Source organism: Nycticebus coucang, chromosome 18 (genome assembly GCF_027406575.1).
Source record: "Nycticebus coucang isolate mNycCou1 chromosome 18, mNycCou1.pri, whole genome shotgun sequence".
Classification (NCBI taxonomy): Eukaryota; Metazoa; Chordata; class Mammalia; order Primates; family Lorisidae; genus Nycticebus; species Nycticebus coucang.
In genome coordinates this window covers 37,669,055-37,693,438 of record NC_069797.1, presented here as the reverse complement: position 1 = coordinate 37,693,438, position 24,384 = coordinate 37,669,055, and the positions used below count along the sequence as shown (strand labels likewise).

At 37.7% G+C, this 24,384-nt stretch overlaps 1 protein-coding gene across 4 annotated transcripts in view; it reads left to right on the top strand.

Annotated features, from left to right (window-relative positions):
• The window catches only part of CCT6B (chaperonin containing TCP1 subunit 6B), a 60,247-nt gene extending 36,381 nt beyond the window's left edge, over nucleotides 1-23,866 (top strand). For 3 of the 4 annotated variants that reach the window (XM_053570991.1, XM_053570988.1, XM_053570990.1), the window contains 9 exons: nucleotides 6,711-6,821; nucleotides 6,980-7,139; nucleotides 9,739-9,821; nucleotides 10,534-10,630; nucleotides 10,914-11,061; nucleotides 19,922-20,055; nucleotides 21,351-21,453; nucleotides 23,094-23,166; nucleotides 23,682-23,866. In XM_053570991.1, coding sequence (XP_053426966.1) covers nucleotides 6,711-6,821; nucleotides 6,980-7,139; nucleotides 9,739-9,821; nucleotides 10,534-10,630; nucleotides 10,914-11,061; nucleotides 19,922-20,055; nucleotides 21,351-21,453; nucleotides 23,094-23,166; nucleotides 23,682-23,754 — 982 coding nt within the window. In that variant the 3' untranslated portion in view covers nucleotides 23,755-23,866. The remainder of the gene's footprint in view (nucleotides 1-6,710; nucleotides 6,822-6,979; nucleotides 7,140-9,738; nucleotides 9,822-10,533; nucleotides 10,631-10,913; nucleotides 11,062-19,921; nucleotides 20,056-21,350; nucleotides 21,454-23,093; nucleotides 23,167-23,681) is intronic. The other variant, XM_053570989.1, reaches the window with a different exon arrangement.
• Nucleotides 23,867-24,384: the final 518 nt, after the last annotated feature.

Genomic DNA, 24,384 nt, shown 5'->3' with positions numbered 1-24,384 from the left:
CTGGTGCCCTACTCATTGAGCTACAGGCGCCAAGCCCTCTTCTCCTTTCCTAAGTTAATATATGCTTGATGTTTTTATTCTGCCTTTTGTGTACATTTTTTTCCCTTTTGAAATAAGAGTCTTGCTCTGTCACCCCAGCTAGCATGCAGTGGCATTATCACATAGCTCACTGCAACCTGGACTCAAGCGATTCTTCTTCCTTAACGTTCCAGGTAGTTGGGACGACAGGGAAATGCAACCATGCCTAGCTAATTACTTTTTTTTTTTTTTTTTTTTTTTGAGATAGAGTCTCACTATGTTGCCCTCAGTAGAGAGCTGTGACATCACAGCTCACAGCAACCTCAAACCCTTGGGCTTAAGCAATTCTCTTGCCTTAGCCTCCCAAGTAGCTGTGACTACAGGTGCCCACCATAATGCCTGGCTATTTTTTGTTGCAGTTGTCATTGTTGTTTAGCTGGCCTGGGCCAGGCTTGAACCTGCCAGCCTTGGTGTATGTGGCTGAGCCTATTGCATTTTTTTTTGTAGAGACGAGGTCTTGGTCTTGCTCTGGCTGTTCTTGAACTCTTGACTTCAAGTGATTCTCCTCCCTCAGCCTTCTGCCTTCTATGTTTTTTTTTTTTTATCTTGTCTTTTGTGTTGCATTCTGGATATTTTCTAGAGATCTACTTTTTTGTTTCCTGATTTTCGTTTAAACTATATCTACTCTACTTTAAAATCAATCCCTTAATTGAAAAACCCCATTTTTTCCCCTAGAGACAGGCTTTCACTCTGTTTTGTAGGCTAGAGTGCAGTGACATGATCATAGCTCATTGTAGCTTCAAATTCTTGGCCTCAAATGATCCTCCTACCTCGGCCTCCCGAATGCTGGGATTACAAATGTGAGCCATTGTGCCTGGCCTAAAATGCTTTATAAATAGCATAATACACATGGGAAAGTACCCCTATCATAACCTTACAGCTTGATGAATTTTCCCAATATATCTGTGTAGTCATACAAGAAACAGAGCTACTGGTATCTTAAAAGTCCAGCGCCAGCCATTATTTCTTGTAGAATAATCTGAATTTCCACTGCATAGATTAATGTTACTTGTTTTGTACTTGTATAACTGAAACCATATAGGTACTTTTTGTGTCTGATGTTTTTCATTCAGCATCGTTTGTGAGACTCATTCATGTTTTCCCATTATTAGTGACTGTTTAGTCTTATTGTTTAGAATTTTCTTGTGTTAATATAGCACAATATAGGCTGGGTGCAGTGGTTCACACCTGTAACCCTAGCACTCTGGGAGGCCAAGGTGGGTGGATTGCCTGAGCTCAGGAGTTTGAGACCAGCCAGAGCAAGAGCAAGCCTCTGTCTCTAAAAAATAGCCAGGCATTGTGGTGGCCACCTATAGTCCTAGGTACTTGGGAGGCTGAGGCAAGAGAATCACTTGAGCCCAAAAGTTTGAGGTTGCTATGAGCTATGACACTGTGGCACTTTATCGAGGATGACAAAGTGAGACTCTATCTTGGGGGGGAAAATAAATAAATAAATGTATATATGTATGTATATATATATATCTCACACTTTATTCAATCTGCTACTGATGGGCACTTAGGTAGTTTTCAATCTTTAGCCATTATGAATAGTGGTTTTATAAACATTGTAACATTCTTTTGTTAGATATATGGATACGTGTCTGTTGTTACCTGAATTTTCGATATCTGTGTGTGCATGAATATGTATGGGTGTCTATTTACTTATTTACAGAAGTACTGTTTTTTTCTTCCTAAAATCTGTCATGTCATTTTTTTGTCATTTTCTGTTCCATGACAGTCTTTTCAAACTTGCCCTGTTTTACTTCTTTAAACTCGTAGTTCATGTCTGATAATTATTATTTTTTAAATTATTATTTTTTTTTGTAGAGACAGAGTCTCACTTTATGGCCCTCAGTAGAGTGCCATGGCCTCACACAGCTCACAGCAACCTCCAACTCCTGTGCTTAAGCGATTCTCTTGCCACAGCCTCCCGAGTAGCTGGGACTACAGGCGCCCGCCACAACGCCTGGCTATTTTTTGGTTGCAGTTTGGCCGGGGCCGGGTTTGAACCTGCCCCCCTCGGTGTATGGGGCTGGCGCCCTACCGACTGAGCCACAGGCGCCGCCCTGTTTTTTAAATTTTTATTTTTATTTATTTATTTTTTTGAGACAGAGTTACTTTGTCGCCCTTGGTAGAGTGCCATCATGTCATATCTCACAGCAACCTCAAACGCTTGGGCTCCAGCAATCCTCTTGTCTCAGCCTCCCAAGTGGGCCTACAGGCGCCTGCTACAACTCCTGGCTATTTTTAGAGATGGAGTCTCGCTCTGACTCAGGCTGGTTTTGAACTCGTGAATTCAAGCAATCTGCCCACCTTGGCCTCCCAGAGTAGTGGGATTAGAGGCGTGAGCCACTGCACTTGGCCAACTAATTTTTACTTTTAGCCTGAATTTTTATTTATTTATTTATTCATTTATTTATTTGAGACAGAATCTCACTCTGTGCCCTGGGTAGAGTGCCATGGCATCATCGTAGCCCACAGCAACCTCTAAGTCCTGGGCTTAAGCCATCCTCTTGCTTTAGTCTCCTGAGTAGCTGAGACTTCTACAATGCCCGGCTGGTTTTTCTGTTTTTAGTAGAGACGGGAGTCTCATTGTTGCTCAGGCTGGTCTCAAACTCCTGAGCTCAGGCAATCCACTAGCCTGGGCCTCCCAGAGTGCTAGGATTATAGGCATGAGTCACTGTACCTTGCCCGTGTCTGATAATTATAGCATCTAAAGTTTTGGCTTGCTATTTCTGATGTTTATAGTATTTTACTTATTTTCACTCATCGTGCTTTGTTTCTATATGTGCCTTTCACTGTGCTTATAAAAAGTAGTTATAGAAGTAATTCGAGACCTAGAATGAAGGTGCCTTTCCTGCAGAGAAGATTTGCATTTGCTTCTTCAAAAAGCCTAGGGACTACTTTAAATTAAATTCACAGCTTGAGGGTTTTTTTTGGAATATCCATTTAACGTGAATTCTGACTGTAAGTCCATGTGAGAGCTGATTATTTCTAGTTTATCCTTCTGGATAACCCTGAGTATGTGACCCTTTGGCTTCCAGCTTATAGTGAAGAGGGTCTCCTATTAGACTCTCCAGCTTGGAAGAGCTCCAAGATTTTAATTTTAATTTTTTAATTTTTTATTTTTTTCAGGATTTTAATTTTGTTCCCTTCTCATTGCAAAGTTATTGAAATCAAAATTCAGAATTACCTGGATTATCAAGTGACTTTAGGATAAAAGCACCTGCAGTTCTCTAATTGCTTCTATTTACCTTGGGGTTTTTGCTTTATTTCAGTTTTGGCCTGTAATTATTTGCTATCTTGTATCTCTCTAATGTTGTTAAAGTTCTTTTTTTTTTTTTTGTAGAGATAGAGTTTCACTTTATTGCCCTCGGTAGAGTGCCGTGGCGTCACACAGCTCACAGCAACCTCCAATTCCTGGGCTTAGGCGATTCTCCTCCCGAGTAGCTGGGACTACAGGCGCCCGCCACAATGCCCGGCTATTTTTTTGTTGCAGTTTGGCCGGGGCTGGGTTTGAACCCGCCACCCTTGGTATATGGGGCCGGCGACCCGCTCACTGAGCCACAGGCGCCGCCCAAGGTTTTTTTTTTTTTTTTTGGCCGGGGCTGGGTTTGAACCCACCACCTCCGGCATATGGGACCGGCACCCTACCCCTTGAGCCACAGGCGCTGCCCAAGGTTTTTTGTTTTTAACCTAGAATTTTTAGTTGCTTTTAGTGGTAGAGTTGGTCCAAATTAGCCTGCTGTTGCTGAGGGTAACATGTTCTTGATTTATGTTTGAGAAGGGTATCTGTGGTTGTTGTATAGGGAGTACTGCAGAGCAGGTTGGAAGGTAAGGGAGGGGCAAGGGCAGAAACAGGAAACCAGTTAGCAATCTCTTGTTACAGTACAGCTGAGAAAAGAAAATGATTTAAATGAACATCTACTTGGAAGAAAGGGGCAGCAGGATTTGTTGGTGATTTGATATGGAAGGTGACAGAAACAGAGGAGTAAAGGGTATCTCTTGCGTGAACAGCAGGAAAAGTGTGGTGCCATTTCTTGGGATGGAGAAGACTGGAGGAGCAGGTTTGGGAAAATAATTCAAGAGTTCATTTGGAGAATGTTATATTTGAGATGCCCATCAGGCACCCATGTAGGGATGTTTAGTAGGCTGTTAAAGAGATGTGTTTAGAGTTCAGAATAGAGGTCTGACCCAGAAATACATATTTGAGGGTTGTTGGTTTATAGATGTCTTAACACCATGAGAGTTGAGATAATCTGGGAAATGACTATAGTTAGAAAAAAGGGGAAGTTGAAAGTTGAGCCATGGGAACGCCAATATTTAGAGTTTGAGAAAATGAGGATGATTCAGTGGAGGAGACTGAGGAGGGGTGGTCAGTGAGACAGGAAACCCAAGAGAGTTGTGTTTCAAGAAGAGAATAATCAGTGGTGTTATATGCTGCTGAAAGTTTGAGTAAGTTGTGTGTTTTTTTTTTGTTTGTTTGTTTTCAGACAGAGTCTCACTATGTTGCCCTTGGTAGAGTGCTGGGACATCATAGCTCACAGCAATCTCAAACTCTTGGGCTTAAGCGATTCTCTTGCCTCAGCCTCCCAAGTAGCTGGGACTACAGGTGCCTGCCACAACGCCTGGATATATATATGTTTTTGGTTGTAGTTGGCATTGTTGTTTAGCTGGCCTGGGCTGGGTTTGAACCCTCCAGCCTCAGTGCATGTGGCCAGTGCCATAACCACTGTGCTATGGGTGCCAAGGCTTGAGTAAGTTGTGAACTGAGAGTTGCTTGTTATATTTGGAAAACATTTATTACTTTGTTGGCTTTAATGAAAGCCAATTTAGTAAAGAGGTGGAAATAAAAGCTAGCTCAAAGATGGGCTCAAGAGAGAATGGTAAACTCAGGGGAGTTTAGTTGTAAAGGAGAGCTGAGAAATGGAGCAGTAGCTAGAAGGGAATATGGGAATGGGACTGTGGGAGAAGGATTCTTTGAATTAAAGGTGGAAATTCTTATAGCAAGTTTATACACTGATAAAGATTCTTCCGTAGACAAGAAGAGTTGATATGGAAGAATCGGGTACAATGCAAGAACACAGAGGAGAATGGGAATACAGCACACAAGTAGGGTGGTTGACGTGGACAGTTGATCCATAGTAGTAGGAGATTCAGGTTCAAGTGCTGTGGATTGGTAGTGGTTATAATGGGACAGTGTTTCTATTTTCTCAAAGGAGCAAGACCACTTGGGGAGGATGGAGAGGAAGAAGAGTGAAGAAGGCTTGAAAAGTGAAAAATACTGGCTCCTAGCACAGTGGTAGCACAGTCGTTACAGTGCCAGCCACATACACTGAGGGTGGTGGGTTTGAACCTGGCCCAGACCAGCTAAACAACTGCAACAACAAAATAGCCGGGCGTTGTGTTGGGTGCCTGTAGTCCTAGCTACTTGGGAGGCTGAGGCAAGAAAATCAGCTTAAGGCTTAAGTCCAAGAGTTTGAGGTTACTGTGAGCTGTCACGCCATAGCACTCTACTGAGGGCGATGTAGTGAGACTCTGTTTAAAAAAAAAAATAGTGAAAAATATTGAACACACAGTTTGTTTCTTCCTAAATAAGATATCTTCACTTTCAGTTAGGAATTGGAGTAAATCAGTTAGATTTAAATTTTGAAAACTTTTTACCTTTATGTTGAACTACTTAAAATTATTTTTTTACTTTAATGTACAATAAATGTTGGTTATAAAAGATTCATTAAGTAGAAATTCTGTCCCCTAAATTAATTTTATAAAGTTATAAAAATATTTCCCCTTGAAAGAATATTTGGAACACAGGAAAAAAAAAGCCCTCCCTCCCCAATCATCCATATTCCTTTTTTTTTTTTTTTTGCATTTTTTTTTGGCTGGGGATGGGTTTGAACCCGCCATCCCTGGTATATGGGGCCGGTGCCCTACTCCTTGAGCCACAGGTGCCACTAATCATTTATATTCCTACCACACAAGAATAACCCCATTCTTATGTTCTTTCCATTTTTTTCCTTTTTGATGGCAAGATGCTTATTTTTTAAAAGGTTAGTTATAATCATACTTTATATGTAATTTGTCATTCTGTGCTTATCAGTTAAGCCCTATAAATATTTTCCCATGTTATTACATAGTTTTCATAACCATCAAATAGTTGGGTCATTATTTGTTGAACAATATCCTATTGTTGGCCATTTAGGTTAACAATTTTTAGTTGTTCCATATAATTATTTTGAATAATGTTCCTAAGAAACTCATTGTGTGCCTTTCATTACTTGATCAGCTGTGGCACATTTTCTTGAGCTATATAACTTAGCGAGTAATTCTGGCTTGACTTTTCATTGTGATTTCACAGTCACACCGTGCTAAAGTAAATTCTCAAGCCAAGGTCTGTGGTGTATGCCCACAGTCCCAAATACTTGGCAGGATCACTTAAGCCCAGGAGTTCCAGGCCAGCCTGGGCAACAAAGGGAGACCCTGTCTCAAAAATAAACAAACAAAAAACATTAAAGCTGAAGCAAAGAAACAGTGTGTATCCTGGCAGTTTCGTTAGAACTTTTAAGCATTTAATTTTATGTCAAACTTTAGAGTGTGTATGCAAAGTAAGAAATACTACATATTTTCAATAGGTTGATCAGAGGATTAGTTTTGGATCATGGCGCCCGACATCCAGACATGAAGAAGCGAGTAGAAGATGCTTTTATCCTTACTTGCAATGTGTCACTAGAATACGAAAAGACGTACGTGTTAGTTTCTATGTAACTTTTGGAATTGTTTTTTCTAAAAGTGTTCTTAAATCTTCTTCTGTCCTCTCAGATCTTTAGTGTAAACTCCTTCTACCCATCCTGCCTCCCTTTTCCCTCCTGTTTCTACTAGCTTGTTTTTATTAATCTTTCAGAGAGGTGAGCTCTGGTTTCTTTTATAAGACTGTGGAAGAGAAAGAGAAATTGGTAAAAGCTGAAAGAAAATTTATTGACAATAGAGTCCAAAAAATAATAGACCTGAAAGACAAAGTCTGTGCAGAATTCGATAAAGGATTTGTTGTCATTAATCAAAAGGTGAGAAAGTTTCGATTTTAATTCCTTGTTGTAAATGTTCTTTAGCATTTCCCAAACTGTGTTGTATGGACCCCTAGAAGTCTCCAACACCTTTTTAGGGAATCTGTGTTGTCAAAACTATTTTCATAATAATAATAATAATGAAAAAAGTATCAAGTGTCTTTAAAAAAAAAAAAAAAGAAAAAATACAGATGTACAGACATTTGCCAGGATGGTGAAAAATTAGTATAGTAGGTGAAGCTAGTAGCACCTTAGCACAAATCAAAGCAGTAACTCCAAACTATACTAGTAATTATTGCATTTTTTATTGACACATCGCCACATACTTGTAGTTCTAAAAAAAATGGAAGTTTCATTTAACATTGTCTTGAGGAAGTATTAAAATGTATTTTATTAAATTTTGATCTTTATGTATTATTTTATTTTATGCAATTAATTTATTATTTAATTTTGGAGACAGGGTCTCACTCTGTTGCCCAGGACAGAATGTAGTGGCATATCATAGCTCACTCCTGTGTTTGTCTCTCAAGTAGCTAGGACTGGCCCAGCTAATTTTTCTATTTTTTGTGGCGACAGGACCTCGTTCTTGCTTAGGCTGGTCTTAATTCCTGACCTCAAGGGATCCTCCTATCTTGGCCTCTGAAAGTTCTAGGATTACGGGCATGAGCCACTGTGCCTTGCCTAAACATGTACCCTTTTATAATTCTATATAACAACATATAAAGTACATACAAAGCACTTTTGCTATATACTAGAATGAAGTCTCAAAGGAAAAGTCTTGTGTAGTTGTTTGGCCACTTTTTCATGGAGTGCAATTTTTGCTTGAAAGAATGACTGACAAACTGTTATTATTTAGATATGGAAGGTTTTTCTCAAAAATGAATGAAGCAATCCTGTTACTTCAAGGAAAACAACTGCAAATATTTGTTGTCAATAACATTTCAACTTTCAAACAAAAATCAGGATTTCAGAAAACTTGTATCTGCCACTGTGAGCTTGACAGCTTCCTAATGCTTAAAAGACTTTTCTGATGGCTTAGCGCCTATAGCTCAATGGGTAGGGTGCTGGCCACATACACCAGGGCTGGTGGGTTCAAACCTGGCTGGGACTGCTCAATGACAACTACAACAAAAAAACAGCCAGGTGTTGTGGCAGGCACCGGTAGTCCCAGCTACTTGGGAGGCTGAGGCAAGAGAATCGCTTAAGCCAAGAGTTTGAGGTTGCTGTGAGCTGTGATGCCACAGCAATCTACTGAGGGCAACAGAGTGAGACTGTCTCAAAAAAAAAAAAAAAGACTTTTCCAATAAGTATTAGTGATGAAATTAACAAATGTGATTTTTTTCACACTGTATAATTATGAAAATGTGTCAACATTTGGAAGTTTTGTCTTGACTCAGTGAATCATTATTTTCTAAATGACTAAAAAATGCATGATTTTATGAAATCATGCATGGATAAATTATTGAAAGCACAGGGCACATAAGTAGATTTTAATGTGGGATAGAATGAAAAGTTTTTTGATAGTAATTTCATATTGAAATTGACTTTCCAGAAACTACTCGTTGAGTTTTGTTGTATTAGCAAGGAATATCCATAGTTATCTGAAAAGGCCATTAAAATATTCATCTCTTTTTAATATTTATCTATGTGGGGCCAGACTTTCTTCATATACTTAAACCAAAACAACATATCATCACAAATGGAATGCAGAAGCAGATAAGAAAATCCATCTGTCTTCTATTAACACAGATATAAAAGAGATTTGAAGAAATCTCTCACCATATATATTTTTGTTTTGAAAAGTATCGTAAATTTTTATTAAAATGTTATTTATGTTAATATAAAATAAGCTTAGGACAGGTGCTATGGTTCACTCCTGTAATCCTAGCACTCTGGGAGGCCAAGGTGCATGGATTGTTTGAGTTTAGAAGTTTGATATTAGCCTGAACAAGAGTGAGACCCCGTCTCTACTAAAAATGAAAAACTGGGCAAGAGGATTGCTTTAGCCCAAGAGTTTGAGGTTGCTGTGAGCTATGATGCCACAGCCCTCTACCAAGGGTGACAAAGTGAGACTCTGTAATATAATATAATATATAAAATAGGCTTATTATTTTAAAGGAATTAAAAAAAATTTTTTTTGAGACAATCTCTTGCTCTCTTGCCCTGGGTAGAGGCCGTGGCATCGTCATTGCTCACAGCAACCTCACTTTTGCACTCAAGCATTCCTTTTGCTTCAGCTTCCTGAGTAGGACTATAGGCATGTAACACCATGCTAGGCTAGTTTTTCTATTTTTAGTATAGATAGAGTCTCACTCTTGCTCAGGCTGGTCTCAAACTTCTGAGCTCAAGCAATCCACTGGCTTCAGCCTCCTAGAGTGGTAGGATTATAGGTCTGAGCCACCATGCCAGGTCAGGAATTAAATATTTTTTAAATTTTGCAGATTTAATTTATAACATAATACAATTAAGGTAGAACTCACATAAACAAAAGCTCTTAGGGCTATTAATAAATTTTAAGAACGTTAAGTGGTGCTGAGACCAAAATGTTTGAGAAAAACATTAAAACATGTTTATAACTTTTATGTTAATTTGATTATAGGGAATTGATCCATTTTCCTTAGACACTCTTGCAAAACATGGAATAGTAGCTCTTCGCAGAGCAAAAAGGAGAAATATGGAAAGGTAAACTTGCAGATAATTATGTATCCTAAGTTTTTTAGCAGAGTAAATTGAAATTATCCCATGTATATTCCTTTTAGCTTATATGTAGTGTTGTTGAGGTAAATAATAGTATATAAATTTCAGATTTTTTCCTTAATTGTAGTAAATAATTGAACTGTTACAAATAAAGATTGTTAACTTGAGAACTTTGTTAGAGTACAAGAATAGTTCTCATCTTCTTAAAACAGATTTTAAAACAACATATTAATAATACAATATCATATGATCTCACTTATATGTGAAATCTAAAAAATTGAATTTATATAAGGGCTAGAGTATTGGGGAGATGTTGGTCAAAGGATACAAAATTTTAGAAGGAATAAGTTCAAGAGTTCTGTTATACAACATGACAACTATAGTTAATAACAATATGTTGTATTCTTGAAAAATGCTTAAAGAGTAGATTTTAAGTGTTCTCACCAATAAAATGATAATTATGTGCGGTAATGCATATGTTAGTTAGCTTGATTCAGCCATTCCACAATGTGTACATATTTAAAAACTTCATGTTGTACACAATAGGTATATATAATTTTAATTCTCAATAAAAGTAATCTTCAAACAATACAATATAGTTATAATAGTTTTCTGCATTAGATATCTTTCCACCTTTAAGAAATTAGTGTTTATGTTTTCCAGAACTAAAGCTATGATGACATATATCTAATTTCAGACTCTCTCTGGCTTGTGGTGGAATACCTGTGAATTCTCTTGAAGATCTCCATATAGATTGTTTGGGACATGCTGATCTTGTATATGAGTATACATTAGTGAGTATTTCTGTGAATAGTGGTTGTAAAGTGAACACAGCATTTTTACAAAGTAATTGCTAGATCTTTCAATTTTTTTGAGTTCTGACAATGTACAGGATAGATTTTACAATTTATTTACCTAAATGTTTGTTAAGAGTTCAAATATAACTTTACTTTTAAACATATTGTTAGTTATGTTTGATAAGAATTCACATGAAGATTGGATTCTAACACAAACCAGGTGTTGATGGCATAATGAATATTAAATATTTATGTTATATCTTTTTGTGTCATTCTTTAGGGTGAAGAAAAGTTCACTTTTATCGAGGGCTGTGTTAACCCTCGCTCTGTTACTTTGTTAGTTAAAGGTCCAAATAAGCATACTCTCACGCAAATCAAGGATGCCTTAAGAGATGGACTTCGTGCCATCAAAAATGCCATTGAAGATGGTAAGCTCTTTTTTGTGATGGGTATAAACTTCACATATTTTTAAAGTAGTGATAAATCTATCAGGGTGTGTATGGCATTTTGAAAGGTACAAATGATTACTATTCTCTCATTTTACTTTGGACAGTTTGCAGTTTGGATTTTAAAGGTTTTTCCTATTCTTAATAGTATGCTACTCTTGGCTCGGCACCTGTAGCACAATGGTTACGGCGCCAGCCACATACACCAAGGGTGGCAGGTTTGAACCTGGCCTGGGCCAGCTAAACAACTGCAACAAAAAAATAGCTGGGCATTGGGGCAGGCGCCTGTAGTTCTAGCTGGTTGGGAGGCTGAGGCAAGAGAATCGCTGAAGCCGAAGAGTTTGAGGTTGCTGTGAGCTGTGACACCACTGCACTCTACCCAGAGCTACAAAGTGAGACTCTGTCTTTAAAAAAAAAAAGAGAAAAGAAAATAGTATGCTACTCTTTTAATTAACTTTTGTTAATGAAATGAAAAATACCTCATTTAATGCAATAGTTTCAGTTTTTGTTTTTAGAAAAAATTTTTTTAAACCATCAAAAATCTTTTACTGTTTTTTTGTTTGTTTGTTTGTTTGTTTGTTTGTTTTGAGACAGTCTCACTTTGTCACCCTTGGTAGAGTGCCATGGCATTGTAGCTCACAACAATCTCAAACTCTTGGGCTCCAATGATCCTCTTGCCTCAGCCTTCTGAGAAGCTGGGACTGTAGGCACCTGCAGTTCCTGGCTATTTTTAGAGACGGGGTCTTACTCTTGCTCAGGCTGGTTTTGAATTCCTGAGCTTAGGCAGTCTGCTTGCTTTGGCCTCCCAGAGTGCTAGGATTACAGGTGTGAGCCACCTTGCTGGGTTCTTTTACTGTTTAAAATGACCTCAGGTGCAATGTGATTTTAAGAAAGATTATGCAAGAATATCAATATTTATTATTTATTGATAATGTATAATTAAACTTCCTTCTAAAGGAGTTTAAGTAGATAATTCAATAAAAACACACATGTTTAAAATAGAATAGTAGGCACATGAAAGATGTTCAACATCATTAGTCATTAGTGAAAGGAAAATCAAAACCACAAAGAGACATTTTCACAACTTCTAGGATGGCTATAATAAAAAATATTTATCGGACAACAATAAATATTGGCAAGGATGGGGAGGAACCAGAATGCATTGTTGGTAGGAACTGTTAGAAGACAGTTCCTCAAAAAGTTAAACATAGATTTACTCTATGACCCAGCAAATCCGTTCTTGGATATATACACCAGAGAGTTGAAAACATGTATCTACACAGAGACTTGTAAATAAATGTTTATAGCATCATTCTTCATAAAAGCCAAATAGTGGAAATGATCCAAATGTCCATAAGCTAATGACTGGATAAACAAAATATAGTATGTCAAATATCATATGATGGAGTATTTATTATTCAACAACAAAACAAATAAACTACTGATAAACATTACAACATGGATACACTTTGAAAACATTGTGCTAAGCCAAAAAGTACAGATATAAAAGGTCACCTATTACATGATTCCATTTATATGAACTGTCTAGGAAGGTCAAATCAGTGGTTGCCAAGGGCTGAAAGAAGGAGGAAGTGGGTAGTGATTGCTAACAGTTTCTTTCAGTGGGGAGGATGAAAATGTTCTGGAATTAGTGGTGAGTATACTAAAAACCACTGAAAATTATACCTTAGAAGGCTGGACTTCATGGCATCTGAATTATATCTCAGAAAAATAGAGACATAGGAAACATTACAAATGATGGTCAGATTTGTCTGATAAGCAAAAATATATTTATTAAATAATGGTATAATAAAAGTTGAAGTGGAAAATTAGAACCTAAGGAAAAAAGAATATAAATATAGCAAACATAATAATCACTATTAATATTTTAAGTTACTAGAAGAGATATGGTTACTGAGGTTGAAAATACATCACTTCCGAAGTGGAAGTAACATGGGCTTTATGTAGATCACTGCCTCCTTTTGATAGTCACTATTTATTTATTTATTTATTTATTTAGAGCAGTGGTTCTCAACCCTCCTAATACTGCAAACCTTTAATGCAGTTCAAAGGGATCGTGACCCACAGGTTGAGAACCGCTGATTTAGAGGCAGAATCTCTCTCTGTCCTCCCTAGGCTGGAGTGTGGTGGTGTCATCATAGTTCACTGCAACCTCAAATTCCTGGGCTCAAGTGATCCTCCTGACTCAGCCTCCCAAATTGCTGGGACTACAGGGTTGTGTAACCATACCTGGCTAATTTTTTCTATTTTTTATCGAGATAGGGTCTTGCTATTGCTCGGGATGGTCTGAAACTCCTAGCCTCAATCATTCCTCCCACCTTGGCCTCCCAGAGTGCTGTGATTACAGGCGTGAGCCATCACCCCTGGCTAGCAATCACTTTTTTTTTTTAATGAGATCGTCTCATATTGTGTTCCTTAGTAGAGTGCTGTGGTATCATAGTTCACAGCAACCTCTAACTCTTGGGTTCAAGCAATTCTCTTGCCTCAGCCTCCCAAGTAGCTGGGACTACAGGCGCCCGCCACAATGCCCAGCTATTTTTTTGTTTTGTTTTGTTTAGCAGGTTTGGGCCGGGTTTGAACCCACCAGCCCTGGAGCATATGGCTAGTGCCCTAACCACTGAGCATGGGCACCCAACTAGCGGTCACTTTTGATGAGAGTTAGCGGAACTCTCTTTTCAGCAGGATCGGCTATGACCCAAACATGAAGCCTTTGGTAATTCAACCTTATTCTTAGAGTTTAGAATATGTAGGAGAATGAATGGACTGTAATTTTTTTTATTACTTTCATCACTTAGATTTTTTATTTTTTCACTTAGATTTTTAAAATATTTTATTGAGGTGGAATGGATGCACAGTAAACTGAACTTATTTAATCTGTGATTATCACCTCGATCAAGATAATGAACATATCCATCACCCCCAAAATTTCCTCAGTGTCCCTTGGTAATCCTTTCCTTCCGCCTTTTCCCCTGTGACTATCCCCAGGCAACCACTGGTATGCTTTCTGTCACTGTAGATGATAGTGACTTTCTGTCACTAACATTTTATACGAATGGGATAATAGAATATGCACTCTTTTTTGGGGAGGGGGGAGTCTGGCTTTGTGATAATGTAATTATTTTGAAATTCATTGATATTATTTTATCTATCAGTAGTTAATTCTGTTTTATTGCAAATAGTATTCCATTATGTGAGTATACTATAATTTATTCAACTATTGATGGATATTCAATTATTTACAAACAAAGCTACTATGAATATTTGTATGTGTTTTTATGGACATATGTTTTCCTTTCACTTGGGTAAATGCCTAGGAATGCAATGGCTATCATAGGTATGTATGTTTAACTTTTTAGAAACTACCAAATTGTTCTTCAAATTACCATTTCACACCTACCAGCAGTGTATGAGAGTTCTAGTTGTTCTGCATCCTTACCAGTGTTTAATATGGTCAGTCATTTTAATTTTAGCCTTTTTAAAATTAAAAAGATAAACGGGTGGTATTTTTGTTTTTGTTTTTTTTTTGAGACAGAGTTTTACTATGTTGCCCTCGGTAGAGTGCCATGGTGGCATAGCTCAGAGCCACTTCAAACTCTTGGGCTTAAGTGATTCTGTTGCCTCAGCCTCCCAAGTAGCTGGGACTACAGGCACCTGCCGCAACACCTGGCTATTTTTGTTGTTGTTGTTGTAGTTGTCATTGTTGTTTGGCAGGCTTGGGCTGGGTTCCAACCCGCCAGCCCTGGTGTATGTGGCTGGCACCCTAGCCACTGAGCTACAGGTGCCTAGCCAACAAACTGTGTTTTTAATTTGCATTAAAATTGAGAACTGTGGTTTTAATTTGCATTTTCCTAATGATCACTGATGTTGAGCATCTTTTCATGTGTTATTTGATGTCCATATGTCTTATTTATTTATTTTTGAGACAAGAGTCTTACTCTGTTGCCTGGGCTGTGGTGTCATCATAGCTCACTACAACCTCAAACTCTCGGGCTCAAGTGATCTTCCTGCCACAGCCTCCCAAGTAGCTGGGACTACAGAGCACAAGCCACCACACTTGGCTAGTTTTTCTAATTTTTGTAGAGACAGTGTTCTTATTATGTTGCTCAGGCTGGTCTTGAACTCCTGGCCTCAAGCGATCCTTCTGCCTGAGCCTCCCAAAGTGCTAGCATTATAGGCATGAGCCACCACACCCAGCCCTATCTTGGTGAAGTTTCTGTTAAAATCTTTTGTCTTTTAAAAAATTAGGCTTTTTGTTTTCTTATTGTTGAGTTTGAGAGTTCTTTCTGTATTCTGGATACACATGCTTTTTCAAATATAATCTATAAATTTATTTCTTTGTATGTAGTTTGTTCTGTTATTTTATTACCAGTGTCTTTCAAAGAGAAGTTCTTAATTTTGGTGAAGACTAATTTATCCATATTTTCTTTCACAGATTATGCTTTTGGTGTGGTATCTAAGAAATCTTTACCTAATTAGTGTCACAAAGATTTTCTTCTAGAAGTGTTATAGTCCTAGGTTTTACATTTAGGTATGTTCTTCATTTAAAGTTAATTTTTGTATGTGGTGACATAGGTCCAAGTTCATTTTTTTTTTTTTTTTTTGCATGTAGGTATCAGGTCATTTCAGTACTGAAAAGACTATCCTTTTATCATTAAATTGCCTTTGTACCTTTATCAAAAATCAGCTAGCCATATTTGTGTGGTTCTATTTCTGTACTCTTTTATCTGTTCTGTTCATGTATTTGTCTGTCTTAATGTTAATATCATTCTGTCTTGATTATTGTAGCTTTATAGTAAGTCTTGAAATCAGTAGTGTTTTATATTTTCTTTTCTTTTTTTTTTTTTTTTTTTTTTTTTCAGTTTTTTTTGGCCGGGGCTGGGTATGAACCCGCCACCTCCGGCATATGGCGCCTGTGCCCTACCCCTTTGAGCCACAGGCACCACACAAAATCAGTAGTGTTAACCTCTACATTTTTTTTTTTTTCAAGTTAGTTTGGTTATTCTAACTCCATAGCATTTCTATACAAATGTTAGAATCAGCTTGTCGATTTCTTCTGAAAAGACTGCTGGGATTTTGATTAGAATTTTACTGAATCTATGGAGATAACTGCTATCTTAACAATATCGAGTCTTCCAATTTATGATCATTATATATCTCTCCACTTATTTGAGCCTTCCTGGATTTATCTGTAATTTTTGTAGTTGTTAATATAGGAATCTCACACATCTTTTTTCATACCAACTCCTATATGTTTCATATATTTTGATGCTGTTAAATATGGTATTTTTAAATTTCAATTTTCTATTGTTAGTTGCTAATATATAGAAATATAGTTGATAGTTGACTTTTGTGTGTATTTTTTTTTTTTTTTTTGAGACAGAGCCTCAAGCTGTCACCCTGGGTAGAGTGCTGTGGCATCACAGCTCACAGCAACCTCCAACTCTTGGGCTCAAGCAATTCTCTTGCCTCTGCCTCCCAAGTGGCTGGGACTACAGGCACCCACCACAATGCCCGGCTATTTTATGGTTGCAGCCATCATTGTTTGGTGGGCTGGGGCTGGATTTGAACCCGCCAGCTCAGGTGTATGTGGCTGGTGCCTTAGCCACTTGAGCTACAAGGCGCCAAGCCTTGTGTGTGTATTGATCTTGAATTCTGCAACCTTGCTAAATCACTTATGTAAGTTCTAGTGCTTTTTAAATGTATTTCATTGAATTATCTATGTACATGATCACGTTCTTTGTGAATAATGACAGTTTTACTTCTTTCCCACCAATCTAGATATTTTTATTTTTTTCCCCTTATTCCATGAGCTAGAACTCTAATACCAAGTCAAATAAAAATGAGAGTGTAGGGCGACGCCTGTGGCTCAGTGAGTAGGGCGTCAGCCCCATATACCGAGGGTGCCGGGTTCAAACCTGGCCCCAGCCAAACTGCAACAACAACAACAACAAAAATAGCCGGGCATTGTGTCAGGCGCCCATAGTTCCAGCTACTCGGGAGGCTGAGGCAAGAGAATCGCCTAAAAATAGCTGGGCATTGTGTCAGGTGCCTGTAGTCCCAGCTACTTGGGAGGCTGAGGCAAGAGAATCGCCTAAGCCCAAGAGCTGGAGGTTGCTGTGAGCTATGACACCACAGGGCTCTACTGACTCTGTAAGACTCTGTCTCTAAAAAAAAAAAAATGATGAGAGTGATCATCCTTTCTTAATTCCTGATCCTAGAAGAAAGCATTTAGTCTTTCTCTATTATGTATAATAGTAGCTGTAAGTTTTTGCTCAGAGTTTTTTTTTTTTTTTCCCAGATAGTCTCACTCTGTTGCCCAGGCTAAAGGGCTATGGCATCAGCCTAGCTCACAGCAACCTCAAACTCCTGGGTTCAAATGATTCTCCTACTTCGGTCTCCTGAGTAGCTAGGACTATAGACAAAAGCCACGACACTTGGCTAATATTTTCTATTTTTCATAGAGATGGGGTCTCACTCTTGCTCAGACCGTTCTTGAGCTCCAGGGATCCTCCCACCTGGGCCTTCCAGAGTGCTAGGATTACAGGTGTGAACAATGCCTGAGCGATTTTTTTTTTTAAATCAAGAGTAGGTATTAGATTTTGTCAAATGGTTTTTATGCATCTATTGAGATGATATGTTTTTTTCTTTTAGTCTCTTAATGTGGTTAATTATGTTGTTTGATTATTGTAGCTTCATAATAAGTCTTAAAATCAGTAGTTAACCCTCCCATTTTATTCTTTTTTAAGTAGTTTGGTTATTCTAACTCCCTGACATTTCCATGTGACGTTTAGACTCAGTTGTCAATTTCTACCAAAAAGACTGTTGGGATTTTGATTAGAATTTTATTGAACCTATAGATCAACTTGGAGATAATTGCTATCTTAGTAATATTGAGTCTTCCAACTAACCTTACATACTTGGTATAAATCCTACTCAGTTGTGATGTATTATATATTTTTTAAGTAAATGGGTTACATTTTTTAATAATTATTTTTAATTGTGGTGAAATGTACATAACTTAACAATTTACAGTTTAACAATTTAAGTGGCAACAGTACATGCACATTGTTGTGTAACCATTATCACCATCCGTTTCCAGAACTTTTTTCCTTTGTAAAACTGAAATTCTGTACTCATCCAGGAGTGTCCAACCTGTGGCCTGAGGGCTGCATGCAGATTATTTGAGGACTGTTTTGTTTATTTCTGGGGTCAGATATTGTGAAAAGCATCCATGGAACTTTTCTTTTGCTCATTAGCTTTCATTAGGGTTTGTGTATTTGCGTCACCCAAGACAACTTTTATTCTTACAATGTGTGGCAGAAAAGAAAAAAAGGTTGTCCACCACTGGACTGATAACTTCTCAATCCTCACTTTTCCCCACTCCCTGGGAATCATCACTCTGCCTTCTGTTGGTATGAACTTGACTGCTCTGTGTATCTTGTGTGAGTGGAACCACACAATATTTGTCCTTTTGTGTCTGGCTTATTTCACTTAGCATAATGTCATCAAGGGTCATCCATGTTATCGCATGTGCCAGAATTTCCTTCCTTCTTTAGGCTGAATGATACGTGTGTGTGTGTGTGTGTGTGTGTGTGTGTGTGTGTGAGTGCGCACACACGCACATGTGGATTCTATGATGCAGCCTTTTGACTGAATCCAAATTTTACAGAATAAATCCTGGGCTGTTATCCCAGAAGTTGTCTACTTTTCTTTCCTAGAAGAGAAAACTATATGAGAAAATACAAATAAATTCCTGTCTGTCTTCTCTGCTAACTACTAGAGCAATTTGTAATTAAACACCTTTGGGTCTAATCAGTTGTTATTTGGCTGTTAGGATAGTTGTACCTTGGGAATAATGAGCAAAGCTGATAAAGGGATTTGTTCTGTGAATTTTGAATTCGGTCGAGAGGCTGCGTTTGGGAATCTGAAGGGCCACATATGACCTTGAGGCTGCAGGTTCCTCATACCTGAATGGGTACATTTGTTTATGTCTACATTTAGTCTTTTGATTATATACTGTGTTTAACAGGGAACTTTTCAAAAAGTGTGCTTGAGAGGTAAGGATGCGATCACCTGTGGGTAAACAACTCTTTGAGCAATTATGTTGTGAAGTGAAACAGAGAAAAAGGTAGAAATTAAAAAAATGATATGAAATAAAAAGAGATTATTGTTGTATTGTTTTGTTTTAAAGATGGATGATTCCAAAGCAAATTTGCCAATTCAAATAAGAGTTATAAGCCTTATAAAACCATACAAGCAGATGTAAAATTCATATCCTGATGTGAAAATTGATGTGTTTAGTCAAAGCTCTTGCCTAAGAATGGTAAGGCAACCTAAATTTTTTTCTCAGGTAGCAGTTTGGGTTCTACTACAGTACAGAGTAAGACTCTGTCTCAAAAATCAATCAATAAATAAGACACATGGACATCATTGAGTCCCAAGAATTTCATACCAAAATCTCTGGCCAAATTATCTTGGCCTAAAAATTTTTCAGATCATATATCACAGTTATTTGCTCTATAAATTATGAATCATTCCAAGTAAGATGATGGTGAAAGAAATATCTATTCTTATTTGCCAGAGGATAAACAGTGAAATAAGCTGTTTGTAGCCACTTATTTGTACCATGCTTAATTATTTAATGGCATATAACTGAGTAATTACTGAGCTGTGCAATTTATTTGATTTCTGTATATATTTAAATACATTTTAGAGGTAGACCAGGTAATAGAACACACTTGAATAGCTAATTGCTTTTTTCCCTGTGTTTTTTTTTTTCCTGTATGGCATGTTGTACCCCTCATTTCTTTTCCTCCAATAGGTTGTGTGGTTCCAGGGGCTGGTGCAGCGGAGGTGGCCATAGCTGAAGCTCTGTTGGTGTACAAGCACAGTATCAAAGGCAGAGCTCGTCTTGGGGTCCAAGCTTTCGCTGATGCCTTACTCATTATTCCTAAGGTATGGCTATCCTAACAGCCAAAAACAACTCATTAGCCATAAAGGTGTTTGATTACAAATTGCTCATATTATCTGATGATTAGCAGAGTAGAAAGACAGGTATTTATTTGTGTTTCCCCACACAATTTTTTCTTAGACATTTTACAACTTTTGGGATAACAGCCCAGAATCCTTGCAGGAGCTTCATGAAATAACTAAATTATCCCCTTGTTTCCTTTTCTGAACTCCAGATGTTAAAGTAGTTCCAAAAGTTTCATTCAGAAGTGGTCCATGATTAACTAATCATAGTGAAAAGTGTAGAACTTAAAATTTAATTACATCTGAGAGTAGCTACTTTGTTGGTGGTAACCAAAGTGTAATCATTTTAAATTGTGGAAAGGGAGGTCTTGAGGCTGGTTAGCATTCCCAAATACTACCTTGCATTTGTTATTGTCATTATAATTACTAGAAAAGGAGAGAAACCAGGTTTTTTTCCACATGATGGCTTAAGAACAGAGAACTACCATTACTTTCTCTTTGCCCTAATTTTGTTGTGAACCACTGATACGCAGAAAAATGACTTCAAATATGCTATTACCATAAATTAAAACATTGCTAACAATACTAAAAAAAGTCTCTTTGATAACTGCTATTAGAATTATTTGTGATTTGTAGAGTCTTTTTGAGTGGGATTTCCATTTCTTTTTTCCCCAAAGCAGCAAAGTCAATAAAGTCAGTAAGTAATGATCCTGTTGTTGACAGAAATTGGTAAACCCAGTATCCCCTGGTAGCACCTTTTACCCCAATAGCTGGTGATTTCAGACCACTTAGAAATGAGCCTGGTTTGGAGGACAGGTATTTCCACTCCTTCTGCCATAGGTCGTGGCTCTCTTTGTGAGATGAGGGGCACAGAGGTGCTGCATGTACATGCACACGGGTTTCCCTTAGCAAGTTTCTAGGGAAAACTGGAGCAGTGTGGCTCAGGCGCTAGACTGTGCTGCTTCCTTCCACATTGAAATAAAATCATCTGCAAAGAGGGAAATTAATGTAGTGGTGTGGAGGTGAGAAAACTCTAATTTCCTCAGAATTTATTGTGATGTGCATAGCAGAAGTGTTTAAATATAGAAACTACTAGATAGACAAAATAATAATTTGATTTAGATTAAGAATGGAATTCTTCAAAAAGGAAATATTTACTGTCTTATGAATGTGTTTTCATAAGACTAAAGAGTAGTGCTTTGTTATTATATTTGATATTCAAACATTTATGTTAAAGTATCCCACACATATATTTATTGTTATTTTTATTTATAAAGGTTCTTGCTCAGAATTCTGGTTATGACCCACAGGAGACACTCGTAAAAGTTCAGGCTGAGCATTTAGATTCGAAGCAACTTGTTGGCATAGATTTGAATACAGGTAAGAAGGTGAAGAAAAATCAGCTGCTTGGTTATTTGTTCTTGGTTATAAAGAAAGGTTATTCTTCAATTATCCAGATCTTCTAGCAAAGGGGTGGAGGTTTGGGGGACTTTAATGTTCAAATATTGGATGCCTTTAGTTTACTTTAAAAAGAAAATAGTTATTCATAGCTCGGCATCTGTAGCACAGTGGTTACGGCGCCAGCCACATGCATTGAGACTGCCAGGTATTTGAGCCCGGCCCGGGCCAGCTAAACAACGACAACTGCAACAAGAAAATAGCCAGGCATTGACGGGCTCCTATCCCAGCTATTTTGGAGCCTGAGGCAAGAGAATCACTTAAGCCCAAGAATTTGAGGTTGCTGTGAGCTGTGACGCCATGGCACTCTACTGAGGGTGACATAGTAAGACTCTGTCTCACAAAAAAAAAAAAAGAAAGAGGAAAAGAAAAAGAAAATAGTCATTCATTCATTTAAGAAATAGTTATTGAAATGTTAATTTTCTTCTTGGGATTCACATGGGACAAAACACACAAAAATATCTATGCTTATGAGATGATGTTGTAGTGGGGGAAGATAAGCAGTAAATGATAACCTTAGTAAATAAAGTCCTTTAGAATTTTAGAAAGTAATAAATTCATTTAAAAAAGAGAGCAGTATAAGGATGATTATGAATGCTAGTACAGGAGGGTTGGAGAGAGAATTGTAACTTAAAGAGGTTGGTCAGAATGGGCTCCACTGAGGAGATTTTTATTGAAAAAAGTTGAAGTGAGGAAGTTAGCCATGAGAGCACCTCAGGATAAGCCTTCTGGGGAGAGGGAACTGGCAGTGGAAGAGCCAGTGTCTGATGTTTCTGAGGAGGAGGGGGTGGTGAGAGAGGTGACTGAAGGTCAGAGTACGCAGGGGTGTGGGGGGCAGTGTAAGGATTTTGGCTTTTGTGATAGTGGAATAGGAAGCGATTTTGAGCAAGGTGTGACATGATCAATTACATTTAACAGGATAACCCTGACTACTCTTTACTCTGTGGAGAGGAGTCAACTGAACAAGTAGAAGGTTAGAGTTTTCATCAACTGTGTTGGAGAAGACTTTGAGTAGAGCAGGCTGTGGGTGAGGACACATTAGCATTCAGTTTTGGCAAAGTCAAGGTTGAAGTGTCTATAATCTTTCAAGTAAAATGGCCAGTTGGACATATGAATCTGGAGCTCAAGGAAGAGGTTTAGGTGCGACATTTAAGATTGAGAATCATCAAGTATATATGGTTTAAATCCAGAAGACTGGATGAACTCTCTCAGGAAGTAGGTGTACAGAGAAAAAGCAACAGCCTAGAACTGAACCTTTGGATGCTCCACCATTAAGAGCACAGGAGGGAAGGGGTGGAACCAGCAAAGGAGCCACGTGAGCAAAAGAAAGAAAACGAGAGGAGTGTGGTGTCCTGGAAGACAAGTGAAGATACAGTGGGCAGGAGTGATCAGCCATGTTAAGTGCTAATAGATTAGGCCTGAGAATTGATCACGGATTTAACAATGTGGAGGGCATTGATGACCTTGACAAAAGTAGTTTTGGTGGTGTATTAAATATTGTTAGATTATTCCAATCAACATTAATAGATTGTATATGAAAATTGTTAGTTTTTACTTTGCAGGTGAGCCAATGGTGGCAGCAGATGCAGGAGTTTGGGATAATTACTGTGTTAAAAAACAGCTTCTTCACTCTTGGTAAGATTGTATTAACATAAGGAGAAAGTCCCTTAAAGGTGTAATTAATAACATTAAAATATTTCTACTTTTTCATCTATAGTGGAAAAATTTTCAAATGTGTGAAAAAGGTGTAGTATTCAGTTATTAAGACCAGTGTCTGTAATTTCGCAGTCTCTTTATATTTTAGTTCCAGCAGTGTAAGTTAAAGGAAAGGTTAATCTTTTTGTTTATTCGAAGAGGAAAGGAAAGGAAACTTTACTGAAATAATAGCGCTTGCATAGTGGGGAAAATCAAATGATATGCTACAAGTAAGCTCAGTTCTTTTGAAATATAAATCAGGCTTCCACCTTATCAGCAAAGGAGTTGGAATTATAATACAAGGGGTGGTGTTTGTATTTATAATAGTTTTGTCTCCTAAAATCTCACTCTATCATCATTGAAGAACAAAGTGTTCTTCATAGCTGAAGATTGCTGGCAGAAAAAGATAAGGGTGGGTTCGTAGGCTTTACTCACTCTCTCATCTTTTTCCTTAGCACAGTGATTGCCACCAACATTCTCCTGGTTGATGAAATTATGCGAGCTGGGATGTCTTCTCTCAAAGGGTGATAGAATTAAAAATCAACTCTTCTGGAAGGCAAAATTTATTACCCTTTACATCTAACTACTGCTGTATAGCCTGAGCCCATCTTAATTTTTATATAATAAATGCAGTATGTGTATTTTGGTCTTAACAGTTTTTAAAATATTTCATCAAGGTATAAAGAACATAATAAATATTTTCACAGTAAAGGGATAATAACGGAAGTATTTCCCCTAAGATCCTGACTCCCCACCTTTTATTGTATGGTGTTGCAGGTTCTATAAAAACAGAATCTATTATGATTCTTAGACCTTTAGGACAACTTTTAATTTAAAAAAATATGGAGCACATGTTTTAGAGTACCTAACTCTATTTCCCGTTTATCAGAGGTCATGAATGTAGTAGGAGAAAATGTTTGACTCTCCTTCAAAATTCAAAATGCCATTCTTTTATGGCACCGCTTTGTAAGTATATCTTTGGGTTTCTTTGTTTACAACAACTGACTTAATCTATTTTGTACGTGTGTATACTGTCTATAATAACATGTACCCGGCTCTTCTGTACGTATGACCAACAGTTTATGCTACTGTACTAGCGCTGGTAGATCTTTTACTCTATGGTGAGATAGAACAAGTCTTTTCTGGAAAGTTGGGAAT